This window comes from Cryptotermes secundus, unplaced genomic scaffold (assembly GCF_002891405.2).
Source record: "Cryptotermes secundus unplaced genomic scaffold, Csec_1.0 scaffold1695, whole genome shotgun sequence".
Lineage (NCBI taxonomy): Eukaryota > Metazoa > Arthropoda > Insecta > Blattodea > Kalotermitidae > Cryptotermes > Cryptotermes secundus.
Window position 1 is genome coordinate 833 of NW_019725862.1, and position 11,493 is coordinate 12,325.

The 11,493-nt window shown below is 35.9% G+C and overlaps 1 protein-coding gene across 2 annotated transcripts in view; it reads right to left on the bottom strand.

The window, feature by feature from the left end:
• Positions 1-938: 938 nt before the first annotated feature.
• Positions 939-11,493, bottom strand: part of LOC111863825 — a 29,831-nt gene continuing 19,276 nt past the window's right edge. For both annotated transcript variants that reach the window (XM_023850552.2, XM_023850553.2), the window contains exons 6-9: positions 8,498-8,629; positions 4,543-4,630; positions 3,060-3,172; positions 939-1,436 (exon numbers count right to left, since the gene is read on the bottom strand). In XM_023850552.2, the coding sequence (XP_023706320.1) occupies positions 1,344-1,436; positions 3,060-3,172; positions 4,543-4,630; positions 8,498-8,629 (426 nt within the window). In that variant the 3' untranslated portion in view covers positions 939-1,343. The remainder of the gene's footprint in view (positions 1,437-3,059; positions 3,173-4,542; positions 4,631-8,497; positions 8,630-11,493) is intronic.

Sequence of the window (11,493 nt, forward strand, 5' to 3'; positions counted from 1 at the left end):
GGTGCCATTCCATACTCTGCAGTTCCGTTTCGTTTCAGGCTCGAAATGATGAAACCAGCTTTTGTCACCTGTCACAATACAGAGCAAAAAATCATTGCCTTCATGTCGATATCTCTGCAGCAGTTCTGAGGTGATGACTTTTTGCTGACCTTTGTAGTCTTCGGTCAATAACTGCGGGACCCAATGAACACAAACTTTCCTATAGCCCAAGCTTCCAATCATCTCCTGTACTGCACTGTGACCTATACCAAGTTTTTGGGCTATTGTGTCCACAGTCACACGCCCGTCATCTTGAATGATCTCATCCACTCTTTCCTTGTTGCGTTCAGTTGAGGCTGTTCGAGGACGACCGCTCCGAGGCTGATCTTCGATGCTGGTGTTCCCATCTTTAAAATGTTTCACCCATCTTCGAACACTGCTCGCACCCATGCACACACATAAGCACGCTGAAGTCTCTGGTTAATTTCTGCAGCAGGGATTTCCTCTTTCACAAGAAATTAGATGACAGCACGCTGGCAAAATGACATATCGCTGTCGGTCATTTTGTTAGGAGTAATACTGGTCATGTGATGCAAGCTATTATCGTCACAAGACACTCAAGGTTAATACAACAGCTGGTTCCACCTACCACCATACTCTCTTTCGTCTGCTGTTCCCAGGTTGAATGCAAAAAAAAGGTGATCATGACTTTGGGTACGACCTATGTAATTATATGGAATACTATGGAGTATTTCACAATACACTAATTTAATCAGAAAGCATACTTAGTTTTGGCAAAGGATGCATTAAAATACGAGGGGTAAGGTTTATAATAAATTTATACACGTATGTTCATTTGGAAATATTTTTATGGAAAAAGGGTACCAGTCACAGTGATAGTAAATTAATTCATATGGTATCATAGAAAACCAAAACTTGGATCCTTGGAACATGAGGTGTTCCAAATAGTAAGGTGGAACTCAACAAATTCAGAAATTAATTTATTTTACTTGGCATAGTCTTTTAGAGGTGAAGAAGATATACAAACATCCAATACAGGAATTGCCTTTAATATACCAGAATCTCTTGCAAAATAAAATGGAGCAGAAACAACATGACATGTGAAACCTGACCAGATAAGAGAACTAAACATGCCAAAAGACAACAGACAGACAGTGTAGTGTACTTACAATCATGGACATTAATTTATGGATATCATGTTAAAAACTGTAACAATATTGGCAGATTACATAATGATTTATATTTTCACAAACTTTGGAAGTCTTCCCAAAACTTTCTGTTCTCTAATCATCAGAATTCCACATATTAAAGCTGATTAAACACCTGAGCAGTACTTCAAATCTCTACTTACTTGTTGGTGGAGCTGTCACATAATTGGCTGGCAGTGTTACATGGATCACAGTCTTTCCTGTTCGGGTAGTACCTCGGTGCTTTGCCTATAAATAATCACAGTTTCAATATAATGGGAAGTTCAGTGCTTCACTGTATAGATCAGTTCACAAGACTCATCTGTGATATAAGTATAATTAAGTTGAATATCACTAGAAGATTTTTATGACTGATTATAATTGTTAAAAATAAAATTGAAAGCAAAAAATAAATTTTCTCTCTTGCTATTAATGTAGTAAAAGTGTTCCTCATTATATTAATTAAAAACTAAAGTTAACAGTTAAAATCCAGGTTCCTATTACCATACATAATAAACATACAAGAGAAAAACAGCACACTTCTATACATAGGACCCAAGTAATTATGAGGTGTACTACAAGCCAGAAGGTTGCGGGTTCAAGTCCCGATGAGGTCATTGCATTTCTTTCAATTGACCTAATCCTTCCAGCCGCACTATGGCCCTGGGGTCGAATCAGCCTCTAACAGAAATGAGTACCAGGAATTAATTAAATAATTTTCCTGGGGAGTAAAGCACGGCCGGCGCGTAAGGCTGATAACCTTACCGCTATCTTTGAGCCGATTGTCTAGATAATGTGGGACCCTCAACATCTCACAACCCTATGGGCCTTCACGGCCTGGTACAGGGATAGCTTTACTTTTTACTAACATCATTCTCCAACTGATAAAAACTTGGATTTTGACTATCAACTTTAGTTTTTTATTAATGTTTTAGTCAAAAAGAGATATTGGAATATAAATGCTTAAAATTTACCAATTCACAGGCAATATCAAGAAAGTACCTGTTGAGAGTCACAGTGTTAACTGCAACATGTCACACTAAGTGAATATGATGGTGCGAAAAAAAACCACACATCCATCTGAATATTAAACAAAATTTGTAAAAATATGACTGAAATATCATTATTTCATAAAAATCAATCAAACTATTAAGAAAATCACCATTTTGTGTTTCAACCTTTATAAAATTTTGTCTGAACTTTTGAGCTAATAAAGCTCATATTCAGAGGGCACTGTAAAGCAAGTAACTTTTAAAAACACACTGCATGAAGAAAACTTAAATCTGATAGGGTGTGAGGGGAGCTTCTTCTATAATATATTTATTTTTTAAACTCTTACGGCTCATTTTCTCCACTGTCACGTCACACTTCTTCTGGGTGATCCCACAGATTGCCTTACACATTTTAATTCTAACGTCCTTATTAATCTTATGCTATTCAATCTTTACATGTTGTCAAATGACTGTAATCATGCATCTTCTAACACCTTTAAAGAACTTTTAATTCCAGTTTCCCTTCTAAAATATCATTAATTCGGTCCATCTTGTTTTTCCAGTTGGTACTGATATCAATTATTAAAATTGGATTAAAAGTTCTTTGGAAATTAATAGATTGCCACTTAAGAGTAATGCCTTATTAAACAGAATATGTATGTTTCAGACATACTATTTCTTCATACTTCTTTGTGAGAGTAGTTACATGTGAAGGTGAATGCGATTTACAATGACACATCACAGTCCTCTGGTAGAGAAAGTATTAGGATTGTGGGTAGAAGTGTTTCAGTGAAATAAGTGTATGGTGGGTACAAAATCACATCATATGTTTGTGTCAAAGAAATAACAAACATTTATTTTAAGGAATAAAATACCTTACCACCAAAATTAGGACTCCAAAATTGCCACTAAATTCTGTGTTACCAAAAGACTCTTTTGGTGTCACGGTTATTGTATCTCCGAAGATATTAGCATCGAAGACTTCTTCAAGATCTGTAAAAATTAGTTCAAGGAACATTAAACAAGTTCTCATTTTTATAAACAAATTGGTAAAAATTTCTTTATCTTCAAGGTCAAAGAATAAGCTATGCAAGAAATCAGCATGATGCAGGTATCAAGCAGAAATTGTTACTTACGTGAATCTCAATTTATACAAATCGATGAAAACTGATGATGGTGACTATATTTTTAATTCAGATACTTCCCTGTGTTGACTACATATTAAGTAACCAAAGCTACATTTAAGCCTCTGTAATTTTGTACATTGCTAACATGAATCTCAGTCAGGTCGAGCCTCAGAAAAACTGACTTCTTTCCAAAGTAAACTTACATGGCCACTTCCCTGAATTATTATCATACACTACACTCATCTCATAATGGATCATGGAGGCTAATGTGTATTCCTATGTGGAGGTAGGTTAGAATACCTCCACTAGAGCCCTGCGAGTTGTAGAAGGTGACGAAAAGGGAACCTGATGCCTGGGGGTATAACTGGGCCACCCTGTGCCTGGGGTATATAAATACAATGACCTGGTCCTCCAGGTTGGGAGATCAATGCAAGGCTGATGACCTTGCTCTGCAACAAAGAATACTGACGCAAAAACCGAATGGTCTAATTTATGATAGAATTGACAACTGTGGCAGAATCTTCTAAGGCCATAGCTCAAAAAGGGTTGTCTTGCCAATGTTGATGATGATGGTGGTGGTGAAAACGACAACGATGACGATATTTTAAGGTACTGTCTTTATGATAAATTTAAGGTAATTCAAGAAAATTTTTGTATTCATATGCATTTAAACAGGATAAACATTTAATTATTTTACAATGTGATACTGATCAAATATTTCACCTATACCTTTCAGGAAAAAATCCTCGAAGAATTAGAAAAATTGAAGAGGTGTTTTCTTTATAATTTTCACCTAATTAATGACTTACACACTGAAAATATATTAGATCAGATCAGCAGTACTGACAGACTATTTTATATTTCTTCCTGTCTTTTAGGAGGACATCATACAAACAGTGACTTTCATAATTTGAACTATTTTCTGATGTTCTTATTTACTCATTTGCCTTCTTTCTTTCATTTATTTATTTCAGGCCTTCCGTACAGTATTTACAAGTAATATTAGTTCTGAACTTCATCAGATGCTGAATCTTTTAAGACAATTTGAAAATTTGTTAGCTAACATATCACAATTTATGACGAGTTCATATAATCCATTTTGTTCCAAATAAGCTGATCTAAAATGTAATGCACATTAAATGCAAATCATTTCTTCCCTTGCACTACTTTCCAATAATTCACACTGCTGATCAAGTAACTACTTAGATTATGTTAATATAGTAGTAAATAACTTACGTTCACCATTCGAATACACAAGTTCCACATCAATTTCTGTTTTATAACCTTCTATTAAGGTTGCCTGTATTGGCCCAATATTTTCTTCCTGTACAAATGAAAGAAAATATGTTCAGAAAATTGTAATGCCTTTATTACTTTGGAGCACCTGTATTACAGATGTGTGCAAGAAGAACCTTCCACTGTCCCAAAAAAATTGATTTTCAAGTACAGAACAGCAACTACATTGTTATAATTCAGCAAATTTGTCAGTGGGAATTACAGTCAAGAGAATCACAGTTGTTCCTGGCAGGAGCAGAGATTTTTCTCTTCTCACTGTATCCAGACTTGCTCTGGGTTCCACCCAGCCACCCATTCAATAGTAGGTATGGAGGAACATTTCTTGGTTGAAAAGCACCTTGGGTATGCAGCTAACCACTCACCTAGCCAAAATTGTCAGCTTTTAAATTACTGACTAGAATTAAATATTTACCATAAATATAACTTAAATTTAGGTTGTATTTTACGGTAACCATAGATACCAACTGCCAGCAACATACAGAAAACATAAACTAAATGCATTCTTAGACTAGTATATGAGAAGGAATTAAAGTGCCAACTTCATGGCCCATCTTTCTTTAACTCAAAAGAAAGTATAAAATATTACAAAGTATACTAATTGTCCTTCATATGACTGATTTTATAAATTCTACTGCAATTCGGTGTATGTGATTTTCCCTAATCAAAGCAATGTTAATTATGTAAAACAAAATTTATATGAATGTGATTAAACAGAAGTATACTGAAAGCAGAAATTGATTTGCCAATCAATTTATCATCATCTGTATGTGGATTTTTAATATTATAGATTTAATAATGAATATGTAATTTAAAATCTAGTAAAATTAATTGTATGAGAATTCATATTTATTATGATCAATTAAATGATCCAACTAATATAACATAGAATGTAGTGAAGATATTATAATGATGCAAAACAATTATATAATGGTAAAAAAAATTGAGTTAAGTTATTTTAAGGAGGTGGCCTTGAGCAATTGTATGCTTAATTGTGAATATTCATTAGTTACCTAATTACTAACATAATATAACATTGCATTGCATTCCATGAATCCAAAGTTAGTCAAAATGACTGCAGGATGTGGAATATGTCATATAAATACAAAACATANGATTATGCATTCACTAGAATCACCTGTTGATCATCCAGTCTTTTATTAGTATTATTCTAGTCATTATTCTATTATTCTAGTCTAGTCATTTAAGCAATTTCTGTGATATGTTCAAACTGACATTGTTTAAATTTAAACTGCATGTTTCATTAAATTAACTTATATGACTGGAATCTATTTGATTCTACATGTTTTGTTTCAATTTTTGTATTTTATACTTTTTTATTTATGTACTTAGTTCTTGCTCTATTAATTTTAAGAATAATCACTGTATGGACATGTCCTATATCTCACTTGTATTGTGGATCCATGGAACGAAAAATAAATGAATGAATGAATCAACAAGGCTATTTAAAGATATATAAGTATTTTCTAGACAATAAGTATTCATCAACAGAGTAGAATGAGTGTGTATTTGAGCATAGTTTCAGTACTATTTTAAATCGTGCCTTTTCAATCATAAGACATTTGAGATCAGATAGCAGGTTATTAAAAATTCTGATCCCAGCATAATATGCACTTTTCTGAAAGCATGAGAGGTTAGCAGTTGGTTTATGAAGACAGTGTTTGTGTCTTGTGTTAACACTGTACATCCTCATTCATCTGAAAATGTTCTTCATTATTTGTAATGAAGTTTATTAATGAATATATATACTCACAAGGCAAAGTTAAGATCTGTAGTCTCTTAAATATCTCTCTACAGGAATTACGGTATTTGACACCCATCATGATTCTAACAATTTTCTTTTGCAATGTAAATACCTTTTTACTGTCAGCTGAATTACCCCAGATAATTATTCTAACTACTAACAACATTAACAAACAGATGAAAATTTTGAAAAATATAAATATATGTTGCACACATTATTGTGGCCAGAATGACCAGTATAATAAGAAGCAACTGTATGAACTGAAAAAAGAAAAATTTGATTTGTTTCATTCTGGTCCATCACATATCAATTACAAAGACAAAATAACTCTGTCCAGTGTGACTATTTAAGTTTTTACTACTTGAAAACTTAGTACCCTTACATGTTTCGGTCCTCATGGACCATCTTCATAGGGAACATCCGATACTTATTTGGACAGTAAAAACAACACAGCAAGCCACGAACAAATACAGGACGATACCAAGAATCTCAAGATAAACAGGCGGCACTAGTTCAGCACCCATCAAGAAAGACAATAGAAGAATGGACATGAACCTACTTGGTTTATAAATTTTAAATTAAACAACAAAGTTTTAAAAACTTTAATATACCAGAAAAGCTGCTGTGATTATGGAAAAGTTGGATTTTATGTATATTGTGCATTCTATGCATTATATGTACATGTATCTTAGCACTCAGAAAACATATTGTGATAGTAGTTTCCAAATAAGTATCGATGTTCCTTCTGAAGATGGTCCATAAGGACCGAAACATGTAAGGGTACTAAGTTTTCAAGTTGTAAAAACTTAAATAGTCACACTGGACAGAGTTATTTCGTCTTTGAAAAAAGAGAAGTGATAAGACATGAATTTGGGTCTTATTTTTACACTGTTATTAAGTAACAACAATTTCATGAGGGCAGGAAGGCATATTCTGATTGATGTTAGAAAAGTAGTGACCAAAGGGCAATTCAAGGTTATACAAGAATAACTGCTGATCTATTAATGTAACTGCATAAAATTTATTTCAGCCAGTTATCATGGCACTGAATAAAAAAGTATTTTTATTGAAAATCTGAACATATTCTGTAACAGGAATAAAAATCAGAAAACCGAAGGAACTGCCAGCAATTATACATCAACCTGAATCAATTCTGAGTCATGCGGTAGCATAGTTGGTTGAGGCACTATGCTACAAGCCGGAAGGTTGCAGGTTTGATTTCAAGTGAGGTCACTGGATTTTTCGATTGACCTAATCCTGCCAGCTGCACTATGGCCCTGGAGTTGACTCAGCCTCTTAACAGAAATGAGTACCAGGTATTTTCCTGGGGGGAAAGGGTGGCCAGTCAATGGACTACCTAACTGCTATCTGTGAGCCAACTGTCTAGAAAATGAGGGAGCCTCTACAGCTCACATTCTTATGGGCCTCCACAGCCCATTACAGGGATAGTTTTACCTTTTTTTTTAGCCAACTGAACCAAATTCTTAGCTTCACAACCTATTTATCAAATGAAGAAAGCAGTCTTCTGGGATGTGGCACCATGTAGATGTGGTGTTAACCGATGTTTCGGAGGAACGTATCGCCTCCATCTTCAGGGTAGAAGGAAAAATAAGAAAATCTGCAAGCGAAGAGACAGCGAGAACAGGTTCAAGCAGACTAATGTTGGAAATAAACTCAGCTATATGAGAGCAGGGAAGGAAGGGGACAAGTCTACATGNCTTGTGGATTTTCTTATTTTTCTTTCTACCCTGAAGATGGAGGAGATGCGTTCCTCTGAAACGTCGGTTAACACCACATCTACACGGTGACACATCCCAGAAGACTGCTTTCTTCATAGTCACTGCCGTGAAAACCTCAAATCTTATGTATTTATCAAATATCTACTTTATTGTTATTACTATCGTTTACATTTCTCACATGTCCGAGAATCCATTTTCATCAACTAAATTTCTTTAAGATTTCTCTTCTTCTCCCACTAGAGCTTCATGTTGACGCTACTGCACTCTTATTGCAAAGATTAAAAAATTCGATACATCACACATACTATCATTCTCCTTCTCCTATGTTGTATTCTATAGGATCCACACCTTTTATATATTAATATTACTAGTTTCACACTTTTGTAAATCTTACATCTCTTATATCCAGAATATGAATTGGCTCTTTGAAGACAGGAGATGCTGGAGTCGAGGTTACCAAATCTGGTATTATTGTTATTTCTACCTGGCTCGAGGCTGCAAGTCCTGTAACTCTTGGATCCGAATCCTAAAACATATGATGCACTTCAAAGAACATAGAGTAAAAGTGCAGTTTAGCAGTGACCACTCCTCATATTAAAGAACCATACTGTATAACCTGTTTGTATTGCTCTCACTTAAAGTATATTTATACAGACATGTACTGGGTCAAAAATTCATCATAATTTATTGAATTATCATATTTGATTTCTATAAAGTGTTCCCAACTCTTAACAAATAAATATGCAAGAATTCTGAGAATAAACACTATTTTTTTTTTTAAATATAGTCAGCTTTATTGGTGTTGGTGTAGGAGAGAAGTAACCAGAATTATGAATTATTAAAACATGGCTTTAAAAATTGAATTACAGTTTAAAATCTACTACAGATAGAAATATATAGGTGACTAAATATTTTGTATTAAACTCTGTGGAGAAGGGTCTTTCTTGAGAAGCTAACAGGTACTCAGCTGGTCAATAAAGCGGCTGTTTTTCATGGAATATTAGGATTCATGTTTTCCAGTCCAAAATGCTACCTGTACTTACTTTTTGTTGGTAATACTTTCCACGCTAGGTCCTTAATTATGTTCCAAGGAGAACTGTTACGTGAGAACAAACAAAACTGTTCAATCATTAGATTTTATTGATATTCATTCATTCATCAGTAATCTGTCAGACAATAGGTCCACAGTCTCTTCCAAAACAGTCCCTCCACTTAATGCAATCTCAACTTTCTCCTTCAAATAAAAATATCCTCTTCTATCCCCAAAGTCATCCAGCATCTTCTTACATCTTCTAGTCACTTCTATCCGCCCCTCCAGTTTAATCTTGCATTCATGGTATCTCTGTTTTGGAAAGAGACTATCCAGGAAAAGTGATAATGTGGTAGTTTTTCCATTTGCCTTCCACATCGCAGTACAACAGCCATTCAAACCACTCTGGTCACGCCTGTTGCTATACGAACTTGAACCATCTCGAGCATCATTTGCTCTGTGCTTCAAGTCGCTGCTGATGACGCTGCTTCCGGCATCAGTTTTTGGTNTCTCTCTTCATCTGATGCCTACCCTTTGACCTGTCCAGCAAGGGAGGCCCTGCCAGTAGCTATGCTACCACTGGTATAGCTCTCAGGGTCCTTGGCATACTCAAACCCCCTCACCACGATAAGGTGGAGACACCAACGAGGGGGTTTTATTGATATGCAATATCATAATTATGTTTATTAGTTAGAGGTGCCACAACTCCTAGAGGCAGGGTACTTGCCGGGCTTTGTCATCAGAATAACCTGTAAGATTCTGAGTTCCATTTATTTTCACACATGGACACCCTGTCAAATGCAATTTGTTTTGTTACATTTCCACAACTGCCAGATTAAGTCCAACATTCACTCGAATATAGTTTTCTGAATGAAGGAAATATTGGCCGAGGCCCTTTTATACAAATCAGGTTTACTTTTATTTTCCTTGATTCCAATTGGGCTATGTCCATATCAGGGCTGAAATGTGATATCCAAAATGCAGAACTGAGTTTAGGAGATGATCTCAGAGTATTAAACAGAGTGTGACATGAAGCCTGAAAGGCAAAATAACAGAGCTAGGGAGATGGCCGTTGCTATGGAGTGTCTCAATAAACACCATCTCTGCAAAAGTTGTGACACCTTGCAAAAACAGAAGAGCCGCAGGAAGAAGTTACCATGCGGTCCATCACCAGGCATACAATGCGCTACAGTGAAACACATCACCCACATCAACAGAAAACGAATCAAATTGAATTCCATGTGAAGGCAGGTTCAAATACCTCCATCATAGCCCTGTGAGTCATAGGAGACAACAAAAAGGGAAGTCTTAATTATGAGACAGTAAAATATGGTTGGACCCAAGAATTATTGCACTGGTGAGGGCCAGCAGCAATTTAAATGACACATGCGTCTTCTCGTCAGAGAGAGCATCCCACATCAACAAACCAGCAACTTTCTGACAGTAATAAAAATCTGGTCATAAGCCCCTGATGGGTGCATTATCCCAAGATAGACTGGCCGACTGACCATCAGTCATAACATAAGACTCAGACTCAAGCCAGTCAGTTTGAGTTGAGAGTCAAGACAGAGTCTGCAGCCAGAGAGACCAGCTCGTGTCTGAGGCTACTGTGAGACAGTCACCCATGGTGAAGGCATGGGAGGCCCATTGTTTTAAGTCATCGCGTAGCAATGCCGAGTTAGTTGTGACAGAGTCACTGGCCATTAAGAATGTGAACATGAAAGCTGAGGGAGCTATGTTGTTGAAAGCAGTTACCAGGTGGGTGATGACACAGAGAGCTTGAACTGTAACGAATTGCAAAGTGTGTGAATTAGCAAGAGCACTATAGTTAATTGCAGTCACAATCTTCAAGTGTTCAGTAAGTTCAATTATCAATCCAAACCCTGTCTATAGTCACTCAATCATGTGTGACAATAGTTTATATTACTTACGATGGGGTACCCAAAAGAAACCGAACTAATTTTTTTGTGGGCAGAGCTTTTGTAGTACCGCATTTTGCCGCTATGAGCGCATAGAGCTAACATTCCTGAGTGTATAAGCCAACTACCGTTGCTTCAGAAGGTAAGGACTAGTTTCGGCAGAGTTTATAGTGACAACTGTTTTGTGTGATCGTCGTTTTTGCAATGGCTGATTTTCGGGAAGAGCGTGCAGCAGTGAAATTCTGCTTTTTGCTGGGGAAAAGTGGAACAGAAACTCTTGAAATGTTAAAAATGGCGTACAACGACGATGCTATTGGGAAAACTCAAGTGTTTGAGTGGTTTTCCCATTTCAAAAATGGTGAAATGTCAATTGATGACAAACCTCGTTCTGGTCGTCCTTCCACGGCCCGAACACATGAAAATGTTGAAAAAATTCATGAC